The sequence below is a fragment of the Saccostrea echinata genome, unplaced genomic scaffold, assembly GCF_033153115.1.
Source record: "Saccostrea echinata isolate AGI-Se365-2 ecotype Australia unplaced genomic scaffold, CSIRO_AGI_Sech_v1 ptg000036l, whole genome shotgun sequence".
Classification (NCBI taxonomy): domain Eukaryota; kingdom Metazoa; phylum Mollusca; class Bivalvia; order Ostreida; family Ostreidae; genus Saccostrea; species Saccostrea echinata.
In genome coordinates this window covers 8,782,364-8,804,169 of record NW_026889785.1, presented here as the reverse complement: position 1 = coordinate 8,804,169, position 21,806 = coordinate 8,782,364, and the positions used below count along the sequence as shown (strand labels likewise).

Sequence of the window (21,806 nt, the reverse complement as noted above, 5' to 3'; positions counted from 1 at the left end):
ACTTTTGATAGCAAGATAGACCATGGGTTTGTGAGAAGAACAGCAAATCCCTTCGCTGGTGAAGACGGCATTCACTAGCCATGTTTGATAAGAAACATTTGACTTGGTCTTTCAAGGCAATAATAAATTGACAATGCAAGTAAGTAAAAATCAGGTTGTCAAAAAGTACAATTTACAAACAGGGTTTCTTGTGTTCTAATTTAAAAAAAAAAATCACAACCATAATATCAAGTAAATTAAAAAATAAACAGTACTTTCCACTAGTGCAACTTTGTTCCAATTTATGATGCATATTTACTAGCAAATTAAATTGACAGAAATTGACAGACCCATAGGTCCTATACATTTCATGAAAGATGTGGCTAATAAAGGTTTTTACATTTTTTTTCTCACTCACTCACTCACTCAAAAAAAAATGACAAAAAGGTCTGGCTGAACAGTGATGTAAAATTACATAACAGTAACTACAACATGTATACAATTTTTCTGTTAAACAAAAACAAATCCATTTTCTTGATGTCATTAACAATAACCTATACTTCATTGATTTTCCCCCCAACTTTTAATTTAACAAGAAAAAATAAACTAATTGATTTCATTACAAGATTTTTCTGGTAACAGTGCTTAAGGGGTACAATAAAGACTTGACATGTCATCTTGGAGGGAAAAAATAATAATAGATGGCATTGGCAATATCTAATGCAAAACTGTTTAGTCAATAAGTTGAAAAAGTTATGTTTTTATCCAAATATACAAATCCAGAAATATTGCAAACTGAATTCCAAATAAGACTGATTTAATCTTTCACAAAATGTTGAAGACCAGAGCACTTTTACTTTGTGACCACCATTCTTTCATCAACCGTCATTTCTCTGAAAGACTCGAGGAACTTCTTTGACTTGTCTAAGACATGATCATTTTCTGTCAAGTACATGTAATCAGCTACTATCCTGTAAAAGATATAAATATTTTGAAACAGATTATGTGAATTTACATATATAGAATTAGAATGCTACAATTAATACATTGATGTAATTTTCCTTTTAAAATCAAAAGTATATTTATGTGATTCATGTAGTTAAATGATTTGTTTAAGTCAATGTATCAGGACTGAAAAATCATCAACCTAGTAATAAACCATCATGGTTGAATTATTGAACTAAAAGAAATAGCATACCTGGATGTCAGGGTTGTTAAGAGAAAGGACACAATGGACTGAAAACTGTTACTTCAGGGCAAAATTCCTGGGGCAAGGCTGTTCGTGTACATAGGAGTGTTGATATATAGCCATCCAGTGAATATAGTTTGTCCATCCATGTATACATGTACATGATAATTCGAAAATGACTGAAAAATTGAGAAAATGGAAATTCTAACCACATACTTTACTAGATTGAAATACCACAGCAGTCTATAAAAGACTGCTCGTTCCCTTTCTGGGCATAAATCTGAATAAATATTGTGTGTTTAAATAGTGTGTTTAAAGGTATAATCATGAATCATAAATATCATGTGTATCATACACTTTTTTCAAAATATAAATCAAATTCTTATAAACTTGTGTGAATGCAATATCAAGAGAATGCAAATAAAATTTCACTTTATTTAGAATTTTTAGAGATACAGAAACTTTCACTACCAAAACACAAATTTACCTGTTCATTGGTCATAATAAGCACCTGTGTCCCCACATAATGATCTTACTAGTGCATGGTGGGGTTAGCAATTGGGTCTTCACAGATGAAAATACTGAAGCATATGGTGCCAGTGCCCTAAAAATTCAATTTGATAGTGTATGTACACACATACTGACAACAACTCTACATTAATTATTATGCCAACCTGATTTTACTTTGAAAGGTACTTAAGGGTGGTCGTCAAAAGTATACACTTCAAAAGCAACACAAAATTGGCTGAACTAGTTTCAATCTAAAATACGAGATTCAAACACTGAAACAGGGTAAAGCCTAGATCACAGGAGTCGGCAGTTTTAACCATAAAACAATGTTAACACTAACCATTGAGCTTCGCGAGCGAGCTCGCTACGCCCGCGAAGCTCACTGGTTAGTGTTTACTTTGTTTTATGGATAAAACCAGGGACCTGTATACTATATATAGTATATAGGTCCCTGATAAAACTGCTGACTCCTGTGCCTAGATACATGAAGACCTAGTACATGTGTACATTTTTTCATTTGAATGTGAATTAATGCGTTTTAAAGACAGTTTTAACTCTTCAGTCTATATTTACTCACCTCTAATACCAAAGGAAAGACCGTATTATTTGATGCATTGAAGTGATTTTCTTCGTTGTAAAATAATCATGAAAACATCATCATGTTGTTGTTTACTGCTACAGTGGAAACACGTGGTAATCTCAATTCGTATCAACTCTTACAGTGATGAGTCGTGTAAATGCGAGTTTTTGTGCTTGTTTCAAAGTTGTTAAACTCCGTGTCAGTATACATGGTATAGATTTAATTAAATTTCATATTAAGAAAATATATGACATACAGCAATATTGAATCTGATTTTTTTCAACGTAAAGACGTTTAGGGAATCTACATTTCGTATCAACATTATTGTACATGTGATATAGATAAATAAATTCATTACATTAAAAAATTAAACTTCACAAAAGGTAGAAAGATAGTATATATGTTTTTCAAAACAATTACTTTGTATTAAGCATTTATTTCATTAAAAGTATATATTAAAATAGTACTTATTATGTTATAAAACAATATTTTGTTCCGAGTAAGACGCAACAGAATCGACCTTGACGTTAAATATTGTTCTATAAAAATTATGCGAAGGTCACAAATTCAAACTATCGTTATTAAGAAAATACTGAGAGTGAGAAGATCAGTAAAGGCTTGTTGAAAAGGAAATTTTCTCTACTTTTACCAGCTTTATTTTGTTTTCCCAATTTCAATACAAAAATACACGTAAACCTGAGCTTTGTTTAAATATTACGAGAAAAAACACAAGTGCAAGAAAATTCTTTTTACAAAATATTTTAAAGTAATAATAATTTTTACATATTTCAAAAGCAGAGAAAATATGCTTTAAGAATATATCACTCTTTCTTTATCATATTAATCAGGAAAAAAATGTCTATCGTCGGGAAAATCGTCAATTGCTTTGGAAAATTGCGCCATTTTCAAAAAGTCATGTATGTCTTGAAAACGTATAATCTATTTATTACCGACATTAAGACATAGATTTTCTACATAGTTTTAAAGTAGAGAAAATTTCCAAAAAGATGATATATAGTTTATATACCTTTATGCTTTCATGAAATAAATACAGAGATCTAATTTTCGCGAAGTCGTGTTATAACGTGCCACCGGTCAAATTGACCGGTGTGGAAGTGAAGGGGTTAAGGAAAAAATATAAAGAAATTTATTGTCACGTTATGTGAAATGTACACTAAGGTGGGTGTGGTTTATATAGAGCCTATAGATCGAAATATTTATGCAGTCAGCTGTTCAAAGAATGCATGTTCCTTACGTAAATGTTATGATGCTGAGGTTATTTATCTCATGTCATTTATTAATACATGGATTTTTTTATTTTGTTTATAATAAATTTATAAACTATTTACATGTATATGTCTTTGTTTATTTTTTCAATTATTATTTATATTTCTTGATTTTGCTTTGTTTTTTGTTTTTTTTTTTTTTTAGATTTTTCCCGTTTGAAATTTGCAAGGCATTTCAAATAGAAAATGGAATTTTTAAAATAAACAAAGCACTGTGTTAACCTCCAGTATGCACATACACATGAAATATACATGTATATATATATATAAAGTAGTTTAATAGTGTATTGATGGTAACCATATGTTTACCACATATTAAATTCAAATACATGTACACCTTATACAAACACATTTCAAATTTTAGGATTCTAAATTTTTATCAACCTTGTTGTGAGTTTAAGTCTTGTTCTCGGATTGCTGGGGATGTTTCATTTAAATTAAATATGATGTATATATATAATTGCGTTTTTGATGCCTGCAAATTTGAAGATGTGCAGGTGTACTATAAATCAGATTGAGTAATGCACATGTATATACCACATACTTCAAAGAATGAAAGACAAGCTATGATTATGATTTAGAGCAATGGATTTCAATGATATTTTCATTATGCATACTGGGATGTGAAGTGAATATACATGCAGATTTAAAAAAACAATCCTCAGGAACATATTGATGTGGTCAGAGACATCAATTGATGTAGAATTGATGCACTGAGAATTAACCAGGGACATTTTTATTTGGTTGCAATAAAATACTGATTAAGCAAATATCTTTTTCCTCTTGTCTTTATAAGCTTATTCTACGTGTACATGTAACATGTTCCACACTACCATATACACAAACGTCAAATTCCTGTACATATATAACAGAGTATATAGTGTATATTATACCAAGAAATCCAATTTCAAGTGTTTATACAGCTGAAATTTACATTCATGCAATTAACAAATGGATCATCTTTGCTTTTCTTTCCTAGTACATGTAGCAAATGAATCCCAAATTGTATTTTTCTTTAATACATTTTTTGTTTCATATTATTTGTCTAAATTTATTTTCATTTGCTGAAATCGGTTCCATTTTTTACTTGGTTAGATTTATTTTCTGTTTCCTTATCAATTTCATTTACAAGGAAGCTAAGCAAGCTTCTTCTATTATTTCAGTGAGACCATGTACATCAGGGGGCACTGGTGCTTGTATTAGAGCCAAGTGTTTTCCCTCTATGAGGAAAAATGATTCCCCACATAATTTGCAAATTTTCCTAAAATCTGCAGCTGGTACCAATGTTGAAAGTTCTAACTGCACATGTAAAGCTGGCTCTGGACATTGCAGCCATATTTAGGCCTTATGTACACATTAGCTCACTATCAAAACTTGATTTGAAGACAGTACCATGTGTCAAATCTAAGACATCAATGCCTCAAACATGGCACATACCTCAAAGATTAGAGGGCATTCATCCGGAAGCAGTTGAGGATGTACAAATTCAGAAAATTACGTGTAAAAAATTAAAAAGAACAGATGGTGTGAAATCAAAATTTTATCGTCCAATACAACAACCAATTCCATATCAGAACATCTTAGAATCTCTCAATGAAAACCTGATGACAACAAATGCTCAATTTAAAACCATACTGTCACCTTCCTCCAAAATTAATTCCATTGAGACTATTGAATCAAAAGTTGGACCAGTACCTAGAGGTTCCCTTCTTTCTTATCAGCAAAAGAAAATTGACGACAGTACTGAAACAATTATAAACAATCCTGCTTTTCCTACCTATCCTGGTTACACTTTACCTACACTTGATCAAAATTTCAATACAGTTCTAAATCTGGGTGAACAAAATTTTTATGAAGGACTTACTGTATCTAAAACCGATTCTGAAGACATTGAACAAAATACAATTGAACAGTCTAAAAGTCCCTACTGGAATTCAGCAAGAAAACACAGAATTACTTCATCTAAATTCAAAAGAGTTTGTTCACGGAAAAAAGATTTTGAAACTTTGGTTGACGCATTATTAAAAAAATAATAAAATTCAAACAGCAGCAATGAAATTTGGACTTGAACATGGACAGGAGGCAGCAGAAGCATACGCCACAATTACAGAAAACAATGTGTTTAAAGCAGGCTTAGTTATCAATCCCTCATGTTTTCATCTTGGAACTTCACCTGACAGGAAAGTCATAGATCCCAACTCTGTACCCATGTATGGGCTACTAGAAATAAAATGTCCAAATGCAGACTCGATTACGAATTTAAAATATTTAACTCTTAGTCAATAACAGCTATAAACTAAAATCCTCCCATGAATATTATTATCAGATAATGGGTCAAATGGGTTTGGCCGGTGCTCTGTGGTGTGATTTGTTCATATGGTGTCGAGACGACTACCATCTAGAAAGAATTAACTTTGTACCTGGAAAGTGGCAGGAAATGAAACAAAAACCTGACATGTTTTACTTCCATTACTATTTACCAACATGTGTTCAGTACTGAATATAATATCTATAATGGATTATAAGAAAAAAAAAACAGTACATGTGAGTACATGCATGCTGTTATTTTGTTTGTTTGGTTTCTTTGTTTAGCCAATCCAAAAGTTCAAATAAGCTTTCTCTAATTAAAGGAAGTCTGTCATCTATTTATTTTAAATGAAATACACTCTATATATATAATGGGAAGATGATTGGGAAATAATGGAAATTTGGCATCATAATTTTTTTTTCTAACTCTAAAAACCACTGAGCCAGAAAAGGCAAAAGCTTCCTTATATAGTGTAGATCCAAGTTTGTTCAAATATCTTAACTTCTATAGCACATCAAAATATACACATGTATGGGGGAAATATTTAGGAATATCAGGAATTAGTCATACATGAATTAATATGCCAGTATCTTAAGGTACTGTAGATTCAAATTTCTTCATTAAAAGCTTGTTCTTTTCAAAAAGTTGTCATTTATGTGCTTGTTCCTTCAAAAACAAAAAAAAATCATACAAAGTGAATCTTAATTTAAAAAAAAAGGCTTCAAAAATGTATCAAATGTGTTAAATACCAGAAGTACTGATGAAGTAAAGTAATGTTAGCATTAAACATACAGTATAATTCAGAAATACTTGTATTTAAATCAAATTTTAAAATATGTGTATTAGATTTTCAAAATTGGTTACAGAAAACTTGATAAAATCTCATGGTATAAAATCTGTTTCCAAAAAAGTCTTTTTCTCTTGAAATACAAATTAAGGGAACTTTACAAAGATAAATAAATTTCCCAAAGCATGCAAAAAAAATTAAAGTTGTGCAATTAGGGCATATTTCTGCTTTAAATTTATACATGTATGTGTACTATTTCACTTGTACATGTCTAGTATAATTCAAATATGCAGATGATGTTCATTTACATGTAACACACTTCAGCATTATTAACAATTGAAAATAACTCTCAAAATAACTTTTCTTTAAAATTGGTTAATGAACAACAAACAGACCAAATCTGGTTTACAGTCCCAGCAACATTATCAAAAATATGGTACTCTTTACATCTGATAGCTCTTTCAACATGAATTAAAAACCTTTGTCAGCCATCGCATCATCACCTTGTTCTAAAAGATCAAGTATATCACTTCTTTGTGTTACATCTTTATCTGAAATATTGCCAGTAAATAATCTGCTAACAAAACATACAGCACCATGAGGGGTTATATCAATCAAGCTTTAAAGGTAGTATGAGACTTGTAATTAGAATATGTCTGAGAGTTAAGTACTTTGGCACTTGGAGTCTGCACACGTATTTCTGTACAATCCAAAATAACTCGTGTATTGGGAAAGTAGCCTTAAAACATTCTGGCATATTCTGTCTGACAATATCTAAATCTGGCCATATAGGTAAATATCCCAAAACACAATACAAGTAATTACTCCAAGTAATAATAATTCGAATAACAGTACTTTGAGACACACAAAAACGTTGTGCTGAATCTTCTTTAAAAAAAAAACTTGTCTAATTCTACACAAAAACATAAAAAACGAATCTACAATTGGCAAAAATTCTTCTCTAAAAGGGTACAAACAATATTCTTGTTTCTGTGAACCCGTGACCACCTAATCATATTTGAAGCTGTTGGCTCAACAACATTATATACAGCACAAAAAATATCATAATTAGAACAAGAGGCCCATGGGCCACAGCGCTCACCTGAGTAACTTTGACCTTGGTGTTTTTCACCTGATTCCCCCCCCCCCCAGTACTTATTGTGGCCCCGCCCATCCCCAGGGGTCATGATTTGAACAATTAGAATTTACACTACCCCAGAATGCTTCCACATAAGTTTCAGCTTCTCTGACCCAGTGGTTCTTGAGAAGAAGATTTTTAAAGAATTTTACGATATATTTCAATGTAAAACTTGGATTCCCTATTGTGGCACGGCCCTACCCACGGGGTCATGATTTGAACAATTTAGAATCTACATTACCCCAGAATGCTTCCACATAAGTTTTTGCTTTTCTGGCCCAGTGGTTCTTGAGAAGATTTTTAAAGATTTTTACTATATTTTTCAATGTAAAACTCGGATTCCCTACAATTTAGAATCTACACTACCCCAGTATGCTTCCACTTAAGGTTTAGTCTTTCTGGCCCAGTGATTCTTGAGAAGAAGATTTTTAAAGATTTTTACTATATATTTCAATGTTAAACTTATATTCCCTATTGTGGCCCCGCCCTACCCCCGGGGGTCATGATTTGAACAATTTAGAATCTACACTACCCCAGTATGCTTCCACATAAGTTTCAGCCTTTCTAGCCCAGTGGTTCTTGAGAAGAAGATTTTTAAAGATTTTTACTACATATTTCAACGTCAAACTTGGATTCCCTATTGTGGCCCCGCCCTACCCCCGGGGGTCATGATTTGAACAATTTAGGATCTACACTACCCCAGGATGATACCACGTAAGTTTAAGCCTGTCTGGCCCAGTGGTTCTTGAGAAGAAGATTTTTTAATGACCCCACCCAATTTTTGTATTATTTTGATTATCTCCCCTTTGATGGGGACATGGCCCTTCATTTTTATAATTTAAACTCCACTTCACCAAATGATGCTTCGTACCAAGTTTGGTTAAAATTGGCCCAGTGGTTCTTGAAAAGAAGTCAAAAATGTGAAAAGTTTACAGACGTACGGACAGACGGACGGACGACGGAGACAACGGGTGATCAGAAAAGCTCACTTGAGCTTTCAGCTCAGGTGAGCTAAAAACCAGTGTAAAATTTATCAAATTTGGATCTGTAGAAAATCTCTCAATTCCAAACTTCTCATTATACAATTTAAGCTTATTTTTTATCCACTCAAACTACACAATACAAATAGAATATTAAATTATAGAATTATATTGCAAAGTCATAGGTTTTTTTAAGATATCGCCTGGAAACGCTAGTTTCATACACCGACAAAATGTGTGTATTCATGACCTTAACTTTGGACTTCAAAATCAATAGGGGACTTCTTAAAAACATAGGGAATAAAGATATGAAATTAAATTGAAAAAGCTCAAAAGCTATATTTGACATATCTTCCAGACACAAAGTGTAACAAACCAGACAGAATGACAGACAGATACACATTCAGGCCCAACTTAATATTCCCAACTCTCAGTGAAAGTGGGGGACAAAAATACAGAATGAAAGATGGTCAGAGATGACAAAAACAATATGCCCCCAAGATCAAAGACAAAATTTACGCCTAACTACATGATCTGTGTATTACCTCAAGATCTTCTTCAAGAGATGGTGCTTGACGACAATAGTCAAATATATGGGATGTGAATTCCAAATTGGGTGCAGGTAAAGTTAATCTTTCAAATAAGAAAAACTTTTATTATAATTGTTTATATCTGTATGAAGAGTGCAAGCTTTAATAACTTGCTTTTCCTGTTTCAGCAATGCTTTTCTGTGGCATTGGGGAAACAGTGGTAAATACTTTGCTTGGAGCACTCAATTTACCATCTGTTCCACCTACAACATTAAAAAAGAAAGAGAAAGAGAGGCAGGTATAGCTTTGGAGGCAGTAGTAGATGAAACACGCCAAGACGCACAAATAGAGGAAAAGGACGGGTAATCTTGAAAATATTCTTAATTGCTTTCTTATATCATTTTAAAATATTTTTTGAGCTAATAAAAGATACTTTTTATGGAAAAAGATCCATTTTTAAAAATAATGTTATATAATTTGGACAACAAATTAATATTACAGTCATTCTTGAAACCTCAGCTGTGAAAATACTGACTGTGTTGAGGCTGTCAGTTTTGATGCTGGACGGCAGACTCGAGGAAGTGGCAGAAACTATGCCAGTCTCACAGTCTCACAGGTAATTCTTAGAATTGGACAAACCTATACTTTATATCTTACATATGTGATATATATATATATATATATCTTTTCTTTTTTTTATTCACAAATTTCAGGTCATGGTGGTATGATTGGAGTAAACACAGGGAAAGTACTAACATATTCATATAGATGCAAGGCATGCAGATTTTGTCAAACTGCCAGTGAAAGTGCTATAAAAGAACATGATTGCAGTAAAAATTGGAACAAGTCATCCAAAGCAATGGAATCTGATATGGCAATAGAGGTAAAGCATTCTTTAAGATTTTTTTTGTAAAGATAAAACATGAATCGCAGTAAAAAGCATTTTTAAAGAACATAATTGTGGCAATGCACTAATTAAAAACCAAAACAATATGCTTGTTTTAATACAGATGTTACAAGACCTCAAACAGAAAGGGTTCCATGTTAAGAAATTGATTATGGATAATGATTCAACAACATTTTCCAGGTACATTGCTATGATAAAGTTTAGAATGTTGCATATGGAAAAATCACTTGCAAACATTAAGATAACTTTTATATTTAATTTTTATTAACATTTATTTGTTTGAGTTTTTTTTTTTCAGAGCAAAAGCAGGATTTGACGAAAATATTGAGAAAGTCTGTGATTTCAACCATACAAAAAAGAACTTTACAAACAGACTAATTAAGAAAAGAAAAGAAATACACTGCTTTAGGTCCGAAAACTATAAAACACCTCACTAAATGCTTTGCCTACGTTGTAAAGGGTAACACAGATAGGGAGTCAATGGAGACTAATTTACGAGCTATCCCTTTACATGTATCAGGGGACCATTTTCAATGTGGAGACTGGTGTGGGTAAGATCCAGTAATTTATGAGATTTATAATGATAACAAAAATTAAGAAAATGAAAAACATTTTTCTTTTAATTAATGGAAGTATGATAATTCTTAATATACAGTGTGCATGTATATTTTCAAAACATATTTTCAGTTTTGTAAAGCAACCATTATTATAAAAACCAAGAAACCTGCCTTATGGAAAATATTTAACTGAAGAAGATCTAATACAGGACCTCCAAAATATCTTTGATGCTTTCAGCAAGAATGCTGATAGATTACTTAACATAGGCAGCACTCAAGGATATGAGAGCTTCAACAACATAGTTTCCTCAAAAAACCCAAAGAACCGCTTTTATGGTGGTTCTGAGTCCACTGCATTCAGGGTTGCAGCAGCTGTTGCACAAGAGAATATTGGCACTGATGCTTTTTCCAAGGTTTGTGTCTTATCTTAAAGTTTAATCTGTGTTATAAGATATTCATTATTTTCATCATGTATTTATGTTGATATTTTTCAGTTACTTAATTTTTTACGAAGTACATGTTCTTTTCTATGTTATACATATTGCTATACTTGTAGGTTTATGACAACTTATTACTGTCGCCGGGAAAGAATACACAATTGTTTCTTACTTGGGCATCAAAGAAAAGGCAGTATAGCAGGAACAGAAAGGCCAGTACAGCATACAAAAAACGGCGCTATGAACTGAAGTCATCAATAGCTAAACAGGTCAGTGCTAAAATATTTGCTGATATAAACTCTGCATTAATTTCAACAATGTTTTAAAACATATGTTTTGTAATGGTAATATAACAGAACTTGTATTCATAGAATACATGAGTTGCACATTTCCATTTCCAATGCTACATGTATGTATTAAAAATGATAGGTGTCAACAGCTGAAGTAAAGGAAGGCACAACATATCAGACCGCAGTAGACCTAAACCCTACAACATCCTTAGAAACCACACAGGAAATACCTGCAACAGTCCCACCAACACTCAAAGTGGTGGAAAATGGAAAGAATACATTTCTTTACTTAGACCGAGAGACAACTGGCTTGGGTAGATAATACTTATCTTTGTAGTAATCAAAAATAGATATGCAATGTACCAGAGCAATTTGTCAAATATTGCTAAAATACATGTTATATTTACATCATAAATATTTGTAAAAAAAAAAAAATGCTTGTTTACTATTTTTTTAAAGGTATTTCTTGTGACATCACTCAATTGGCATGTGTGACTAAAAAAGAAAGTTTTAACAGGTATGTTATTCCTAAATCACCAATAACAGCACGCGCCACAGCTATAACTGGATTACATGTTGTCAATGGGGTGATGTTTCATCACAAGGAAAAATTTGAAGGTTTATCTATTGAAAGATGCCTAGCAGAGTTTACAGAGTGGTTGAAACAATTTAACAAACCCTTACTTGTTTGTCACAATGGACGGGCATTCGATGCAATCATATTAATGAAAGCTGTTTTAAATTGTACATGTAATTTGTTACCTATTAAAGGTTTTGTTGATAGTTTGTATTTGCTAAGGGAAGTTTTGCCAGGTAGGAAGTGCTACAAGCTGGAAACTTTAGTTAAAGATTGTATGTCTATGTCCTATAAGGCCCACTCAGCTCTTGAAGATGTACAGGCATTGCAGTCATTAGTTTTGAATTGAATTTAAATATAAGCTGTGATATTTTATTAAAACACAGTTTTAGTGTACAATATCTTCAATAGAGTACAAATCAAAGACAAATGAATGCTTAGTATTTTTGCAACCATTAATAAACATTGTTTCAAATTACATGTTAAGAAAAATAGCCTAGTCTGGTTTGACTTACCAACATTTGAAAGTGGCATATGAAAGAGGAGGACCAGAGGGAATTGAGAATATTTTGAGTGAAACAAACTCTGAAGGAGTGGTAAGGGTGACCAGAACAAAGTCTGTGTTTGCAAAGTTTGTCACTCATTTCTCTTCCTGAAGTTATTTTTCTTAACATGGAATTTTAATCAAGGTGTTTGTTTTATTTGCAAAGATATTATTCATTTACTTGTCTTTTTAACAAAAAATTAAATACACATGTACCTTTAATAGCTTTTACATAATTGTTATATTATAACAGGGGTATCAGTAAGACAAGTAATGAAAGTAAGTATGATCCCATTTGTCTTGGACACTGTGTATATATTCTGTACAGACCTGACAGGTAACTATAGTTTTTTTTCTGTGTGTTTAATCATTGTGTTTGATCATTTCATTTCTGAAAATATTCATGTATCATTCAAGTTTTTCTGTTTTGTGTGTCCTATGTGTGCTTCAGTTCATGTTTGTTTGTAAGTATATCTTGTTCTGTTCTTGTCTTCTCTAAAATTTTGCAATTTTTCAAATTTAATCACTTTATTTCATATTTAAAATATCCATGTGCCATTTTCAAATATTTCTGTTTTGTGTATCCTTTGTATGTGCTTGTTCTGTGTTATTTGCAAAGTGTGTCTTGGCAGTTGTTTTGCTTCTCTCTGTTTTTTTTTTCTTATATAACTATATATATATCATTGTAGCTATAGTGGCTTTTTCTTATTTATTAGTAACAGCTGCTTATGATCATAAGTACTTCTTTCGTTATATATAGATAGAGAGAGAGAGAGGGAGAGATAGATCGATATATATATATATATATATATATATATATATATATATATATATATATATATAACCCTTTTTTGCATTAAATTACATGTATTACTGTTATTTCTTAAATAATTCTTTGTATTATTAATTCTTTTCCATTTTTATATTTTTAAAAAAGGGGGGAAATTGATACCAAGATATTTGAGTCCAAGTAAAATAAAGAAAGAAAATTCTTTAATAGGATCTTTCCTACCATGATTTTTGTAATGTCTCATTTTTTTTTTCAATTCCATTCAATTTTTTTTTTCTTTCATCTTACTAACCTATGAATATTATTTATATTTTTAGAGTTTTGTAGGATTCCAACCAGCATATTTCCTTGAGAGTGATTTTTAGTGTTTTTATTTCTCTTTTTTGTAGATTTGAATAAAAAAATATTCAAACTTCATTTCTGATGTTTTTGTTTTTTTATTTTAAATTTTCATAACAATGTATTTACATACAAAATTAAAACCTTAAGCATTGAAAAAAGTGAAAAAATAGAGATTTCTATTATATAATTCAAAATTTAAAAAAATAAATAAAATAAAGCTTGATACTTTTGGAATTTATTTTCTTGGATATTGACTCCACTATTGAAAGTGAATACATGCATCAAAAATCTTCCCTACGTTGTTGGTGTAGAGAGCCCCCTCAAAATTTTTCTGTTCGGTCATGGAAGGAAATATGAAATAAACTAAAATCGCAGCTTGTAAAATTGATATTGCTTTAATGCTGAAAATAGAAATCAATGACATTCAAGTTATAAAAAAACAGACACAGATAATTGACAAATTTATGATCCAATTTTTTAATCTAAAATACATGTATACACCAAGTGTTGATGTAAACTCCTACAATTGTAATCACCACATCTAAACTGGTTTTTTTTTTTTTTTGTTAAATGTTGTTATTTGCACCAATTTAACATAATTATTTTTTAGAAATCTCTATCGCATAAAAAAATAATACAAGTTAACTAAAAAAATATGTACAAATAAATAAATCAGTAGCAGTTTTATATTGCGTTAAACTTGTTATATTTTACCAGCATACTCTCAAATATACTCTATTGTACTCTGTTTAGTAGGAACGGAAAATTTATCACTTAGTGTGAAAATATCAGGTCATTAACAGATTTACAGAAAAAATAACATGAATAAAGTCTGATTTACATCTTAAGATAATTAGATTTTGCGCTGTAGGTCGACTCTGTTATAGTCCGAGTTTGTGTAGGCCGACTCCGTAATAGTCCGAGTTATTCATAGTCCGAGTTTGTTATGGGACGAGATCTCACCTATCGTACGACCTCTCAAAGGGATTTGAATAGGAAAATGACAAGTCGCCCTCCACTTATTCGTCCTCGTTTTGATTGAAAATTATCGCCAGCCTTACTGAATTAGACATTCCACCTCGTGGAGGGGATAAAAATAGTTAAAGAAATTTTAAAAGAATCTGTCGTGCCAGCCTTCCCTCACATGTCTTCATCCAACATCCTCTCCTTAATTTCCTGGACAACAATGGTGAAGAATTCTCGCTGGGCCCTCCACAATCTTCTGCCTGTTCCCCGTGGAATGTAACTTCCAGCGGGAAGGGTATATTATCGGCTGAACTTAATTCTACGTAAGCATCTTCCAATATCACCAGCCGGCTTATGAAGACGCTCGTAATATTTCCCTCAATCATTACGGATTCATCCGTGACATCGAGCTTTCTGCATTGGATGAAGATTTTCTGATAATACTTTAAAATCTCAATGGGTTCTGAAGTGTGTACCATTCTGAAAATTATGGAAATGAACCTAAAGAACATTTAACACAGTGGTACTTATTCAATGCAATATCAATGTTTGATTTTACTCATTGCAATGCTTTTTCAGCAAGTGCTGATGCTACCCCCCCCCCCCCCCGTCATTCTCTGCTATCGCAGGAATCGGCTAATTCATCAGTATTTCATCATCTGTTCCATGAAGAAACCACTGGTGATTACAATACGTTTGAAAATACCCTCGGTTCTTGTAGAGGGGGATTGGGGGGGGGGGCAGGACCATTGCAATTAAGAATTTGCTGGAGAAAGTTTCTAATGTTAATATCCCTGCAATCTATTAAACATTATAAACAACGGAATCAGAGACGTATTGGAATCAATAAAAAATGAAAACCTTGCAGACACACGTGTTTTGGTTAACACAGCACATTTTCTGATATCTGTTGGAATAATTGTTTTAAGGAACATTATGAAAAGCATTCATTTCTAATATTTTTGAGAAACACTACTAAAGATAATGCAGGAGATGGAGGGACAGATGTTTTTTCCGTGATGTTCTCCAGCTCCCTACTTTTTTTTTTTATTAAATATATATTAATTTGTATAATATTATATAATATACATAGACAGTTCCAAGATAATATGACAATACACTTAATCAACTGATAAATAATTTCAATCTAAAATGATACGTTAATTAACATTGTTTAGTACACAAGGCGTATTACTCTTCCATCACACCAATTCAACTGTTTATACTACTATATTCAATAAGGAATAAATTATTAATAATGCCACCAACATCTGTATAAACCATATATGTATATATGCACAATACACAGTAATAGATACATGAACCTCAGAAAATGAAGAAACATTTGGAAATAAGGAAATTTTATGCATATGTAATTGATTGTTTAAATTTTATAACAATAGTTATATCACATATACAAACATGACCCTTGTTACAGTGGGAATTTCTAATAAAAAAAAAAAGAAAATGAATCCATCACTCCCGCTGTAACTAGTATCGAGGGCCAGGTCACCCTCTAATACGGGTCTTTTTATGTTATAATGCTACCTACTTAATTGTGGGAAAATCCTCCGAGGAGGTCTTCATTCAGTTTATTTTTTTTTTTTAAATCCCTACTATTAACTTTCTGATATTTAAAAAGAAATACAAATATTTAAAAAAAAATATCATTGTTGTGTAATTTTAAAAAATATTAAGGTTCTCAATCTTAAAAAAATTAGATTAAAGCTCAAGATTGAAAAAAAAATCTACCGAGGTTATACATTGTATGTAAAAGATGGAAGGGCAGATGTACAGAGTTCTTTATTTCCATTGTGTCTTCCCTCCTGAATGGTGGATCGTTCCTCCTCGAATTTTAAAATATAAATAAATATATTTTTGAAATGATTGTACAGTAAAGAAAACGTTTGTCGATTATACAATTAGTTAAGTTCTGACAAGAAAAGGCTAAATAATTATGTAGAACAGGCTGAGGGGACAGCAGTTTTTACTTCCGACTACAAGCTCTGGCTGTAGATCAGCTGTCACATTCGTCGGAGATTGCTTAACCACCTTTCCAGCTTCTCCTGAGCTAGTTCTTGTTCAGACTCAGGAAGTGGTAGTGTCATCTTCTCCTGAGGTAGTTCTTGTACAGACTCAGGAAATGACAGTGTCATCTTCTCCTGGGGTAGTTCTTGTACAGACTCAGGAAGTGGCAGTGTCATCTTCTCCTGGGGTAGTTCTTGTACAGACTCAGGAAGTGGCAGTGTCATCTTCTGATGAGGTAGTTCTTGTACAGACTCAGGAAGTGGCAGTGTCATCTTCTTCTGAGATAGTTCTTGTACAGACTCAGGAAGTGGCAGTGCCATCTTCTTCTGAGGTAGTTCTTGTACAGACTCAGGAAGTGGCAGTGTCATCTTCTTCTGAGGTAGTTCTTGTACAGACTCGGGAAGTGGCAGTGTCATCTTCTTCTGAGGAAGTTCTTGTACAGACTCAGGAAGTGGCAGTGTCATCTTCTTCTGAGGTAGTTCTTGTACAGACTCGGGAAGTGGTAGTGTCATCTTCTCCTGAGGTAGTTCTTGTACAGCTACAGGAAGTGGCAGTGTCATCTTCTCCTGAGGTAGTTCTTGTACAGACTTGGGAAGTGACAGTGTCATTTTCTCCTAGGGTAGTTCTTGTACAGACTCAGAAAGTGACAGTGTCATCTTCTCCTGAGATAGTTCTTGTATCGACTCAGGAAGTGGCAGTGTCGTCTTCCCCTGAGGTAGTTCTTGTATAGACTCAGGAAGTGGTAGTGTCATCTTCTCCTGGGGTAGTTCTTGTACAGACTCAGGAAGTGACAGTGTCATTTTCTCCTGAGGTTTTTTTTGTTTGTTTATTGTTAAACGTCCCTCTCGAGAATTTTCACTTATATGGAGACGACACTACTTGCCTGTGGAGAGCTACAAATTTTGACTTATACTTGGCACTCGGGGCCATTGAGCATTGAGAGATTTTTCGTGCCAGCACCTACTGCGACACGGGACCTCAGTTTATACGGTCTCATCCGAAGGACCGGTTTCCACGTCCCACAGTGGAATTCGAACCCGCGACGTAAGGATCAACTCCTTACTCCGCGACTCTAGAGCGAACGCTCTAACCACTGCGCCACGCGGGCGACTCTCCTGAGGTAGTTCCTGTTCAGACTCAGTATGTGGCAGTCTCGTCAACTCAGACTTTGAGTCTCCTCAGACTGTTGAGTCCGCTCTTTAGTCTGCACAGACTGCTGAGTCTGCTCAGACTGTTGAGTCTGCTCAGACTGTTGGTACATCTCCGACCCTTGCTGTGTGTTTCAAATGAAACTATAGATAAGTGTCTTACTTCTTTTACTACACCAGTAATGGAGACTCGTTTTCCGTCCTCCTTTAACAGAGCCTCGGATGGGGATATCAAAGGAGGGTTGGTAAATTCTGGTATCTCTGCCTCCCATTTCTTTTTCAGGACCGTTTTATCATTTTCTGGAAGGTGTTTCAACTGCATTAAAACAAGTTTATTAAATATAATACAGAAAGCCATCATATATAAGGCCAAAAAAATTTTTCAGCCAAATTGTGGCAGGTAGGTTTCTTATTTTTTTGTGAGCAAAAGATAATAGTTTTTTCAAAAAATGACTATACATATGAATTTGACCTTTCTTTTATTCTTGGATTATTTAATACTTGAAAAAAATTTAAGAGAGTATTATTGAAAACTATTTATAAGCTTATAGATAACATTTTGTTACAAATACAAATTTATAATTCTAAACTAACCTCTTCTGGTAGTCCCAATTCAAATCCATGTCCTCCCCATTGACAAAGTATTCCTTAACAGCCATCTACAAATGTTAATTAAAAAATAAAATACTCTATCTGAAATCAAAATGGCGTGTTCCAAATTCTCTTCTCTTGAAAGTTCATGTACATGTGTACAAAGATTCAAAATTTGACATGTGTATAAACAAACTTTCACATCTTCGCAGGTATGTTAAGGCAGTATCCAGATCATATTTCGGCGAATTTAGACTTTTTTCGTAAAATGTAACATTGATAAATCAGAAAAGCCATAGATAAAACATTTACTATTATTATCCATTGTATAGACGTCATTGAGTCTTAGGCTAAAAGAAGCACTCCACTACGACGTCATCACGTGACGTCTATAAATAGAAAAATTGCATTAATGAAAAAGTGAAAAGTTCAACACTACTCCGAAGATAATTCATTTCTTTTAGTGAAAATAATTATGTAAAAACATCACTGGGCCATGAAAAGTGCTGCTAGAATCCTACTCTCCTGACACAGAAAAAAATATTCCAAAGTTTCGCATGAAACCTTACCAAAATTTTTACATTTTATACATACGTTCAAGGAATTTTTATCAATTCATGTTAACCACACGATTCTAGCAGCACTTTCCAAGTACTATAGAATACAAGCTTTCGATACAAACAAAAATTATATTTCAAAGTATGCGGCGTAGTGTTGAACTTTTGTTGTTATAGAACGACAGAGGAACGGCTGATCGGGATTTCAAAGCACTGACTATGTTCATTATAAGAAAACATAATAAGAATATATCAGCGTACCTGATTCTTAATCTTTAATTCCTTATGAATCACACATAACATTCACGGTATATACCTTAAAACTCCCATTTCATATATTTGTTTACATGAATTCTCATTTCACTCGGCAAATATTTGATCAATAGTTATGACGTCATGGGTTTGGTATTTAACCCCCGTGCTAAATAATTAGCTATTTATACCACCCAAAAACGACAAGATTTAGTTTATGTTAAGAATATCAGATCAATGCTTACAAGAGGAATATGCAAAGATTCATAATTCATCAAAACTAAAATTTTATCAAGTTGTTTTTAATAATTTCAAACGCTGTGGATACACTGATATATTAAAAAAGAAAACAGAGAGATCAATTATTAGCAGGTTGAGACTTAGTGCACATAACCTTGCCAAAGAAAAAGGGAGACATTTGTCTATACCCACAGATAAAAGATTTTGTAATATTTGCAACACAGGGGAGATTGAAGATGAATTTCATTTTCTATTCAGCTGCCATAAATACAATAATTATAGGTTAACTTTTGAAAGGAACTTGATGAATTTTTTTCAAGGAAAAATATCAAATATGTCTTATACTCAAAAAGTTAAGCTTTGCTTTAATAGCCATTGTCCAGAAATACTGAAAATAACACACTCATTTATTAAAAAATGTCTTGCATCTAGAAATGATTGCATTACATAATTATTATACAAATGATGTGTGATTTATAATTATGTATAGCCTCACATTCTATACTAAAATATTGTGTATTTATGTATGAACAATCGATTTTTCTTATAATGTGTTGTGCCTTTGCCAATTATTGTAATTGTGTTTGTGCCAATAAATATTTGTATTTGTATTTGTTATGTTTTGAATGATTCCATTCTTTTCTTGGACCTGAAATTAAACTTTAAAGATAGATATTAAATAATCATTATTTCTATAGTTCACGTCATACAGCTTACTATGACGTCATATTGTGAAGGCAAGTAGGATATCTCTGGGTGTAGCCTTAACATACCCGCGTTGTAGTACTACTGTTACTTAACATTTCAGTACAAAAAAAATACATACCCATCCAGCAAGGCGTTCAAGTTTGTTTACATCAAAGTCAATTAGGTGCTTAAAAGCCATGTGTTTGGCCTCATCACTTAATCCTGAAATAAAATGTAGAAAAAGTATATATTGGTCTCATTTATTTTTTCTTCTTTTTTGGGGGGAAAGAATATATTGTTTTACATCTCAGAAAAAAATCTGGGCACCTACCTCTCTGCTAAAGTCCTGCAATCAAGGGAATTATTGTGGGTCGGCCATGTTTTAACGTGAAACTTGAGTGTAATAATGTTATGACACCTGTTCACGTTTCACAGTGTGTGTTCAATTTGTTAAACTCTGCACACATCACTGAGCACGGACTGACAATACTGGTGAGTTGGTTTTGCTTTCTTACATTTCTACTCTGAAATTTCTGGATTATAGTTTGAATATATTTCATTAATACACAACAAAAATCTTACTTTTTTTAAGTATTAAGGATAAAGTTTGCTTTGTGAAAGTGCTAGGATGTATCAATCAAACGCGTCCCGAAATTTGTAGTTTTAATAATTTCCAGATAAAATAAGTTTTTTTTTTATTTATTTCCGTTTGAAATGCTATAGCAACATATAAGTCATGATATTATACCGAAAACGAGAGAATATATTAACATCAAATCTGTGTCCAAGCACCTTTAAAGGACATTATCCTGTTATTGACTTCGCGAAGTCAATAAGTTTAACGTTGAAGTAAACGTCAAATTTTTATACCCCCGCTCCGAATGAGAGGGGGGTATACTGTTTTACCCTTGTGTGTCTGTCTGTCTGTCCGTCTGTCTGTCTGTCCGTAACAAACTTTGGTCGCAGTTTTCTCAGCAACTACTCATCAGAGGTGCTTGAAATTTTAACAAACTCTTTGTTTAGGCATGCCATATGGTGGGATTCATTTTTGTACGAATCCGATGTCAACTTCCTGTTTATCCGTGCGTCTGTCCGTACCATACATAAAAAATTTGGTCGTAGTTTTCTCAGCAACTACTCATCGCAGATGCTTGAAATTTTAGCACAATCTTTGTTTAGGCATGCCATATGGTGGGATTCATTTTTGTACGAATCCGATGTCAACTTCCTGTTTATCCGTGCGTCTGTCCGTATCACACATAACAAACTTTGGTCGCAGTTTTCTCAGCAACTACTCATCACAGGTGCTTGAAATTTTAACACACTCTTCGTTTAGGCATGCCATATGGTGGGATTCATTTTTGTACTAATCCGATGTCAACTTCCTGTTTATCCGTGCGTCTGTCATTACCACACATAACAAACTTTGGTCGCAGTTTTCTCAGCAACTACTCAGCAAAGGTGCTTGAAATTTTAGCACAATCTTTGTTTAGGCATGTCATATGGTGGGATTTATTTTTGTACGAATCCGATGTCAACTTCCTATTTATCCGTGCGTCTGTCCGTACCATACATAACAAGTTTTGGTCGTAGTTTTCTCAGCAAC

General features: G+C 32.9%; 1 protein-coding gene and 2 long non-coding RNA genes across 3 annotated transcripts; 2 read left to right on the top strand and 1 right to left on the bottom strand.

The window, feature by feature from the left end:
* Positions 1-529: 529 nt before the first annotated feature.
* Positions 530-1,758, bottom strand: LOC133199755 (uncharacterized). Its single transcript, XR_009722836.1, has 3 exons — positions 1,656-1,758; positions 1,178-1,347; positions 530-950 (listed from the first exon to the last, which is right to left on the bottom strand). It is a non-coding gene; the product is annotated as an uncharacterized LOC133199755 (long non-coding RNA).
* Positions 1,759-5,076: 3,318 nt separating this feature from the next.
* Positions 5,077-6,107, top strand: LOC133199984 (uncharacterized). Its single transcript, XM_061335762.1, has 2 exons — positions 5,077-5,566; positions 5,824-6,107. The coding sequence occupies exons 1-2, from the start codon at positions 5,149-5,151 to the stop codon at positions 6,042-6,044; spliced, it is 639 nt and encodes a 212-aa protein (XP_061191746.1). The 5' UTR covers positions 5,077-5,148; the 3' UTR covers positions 6,045-6,107.
* Positions 6,108-10,661: 4,554 nt separating this feature from the next.
* LOC133199749 (uncharacterized) lies at positions 10,662-11,452 on the top strand. The gene is made up of 3 exons (XR_009722833.1): positions 10,662-10,745; positions 10,882-11,164; positions 11,308-11,452. It is a non-coding gene; the product is annotated as an uncharacterized LOC133199749 (long non-coding RNA).
* The last annotated feature ends 10,354 nt before the right edge of the window (positions 11,453-21,806 follow it).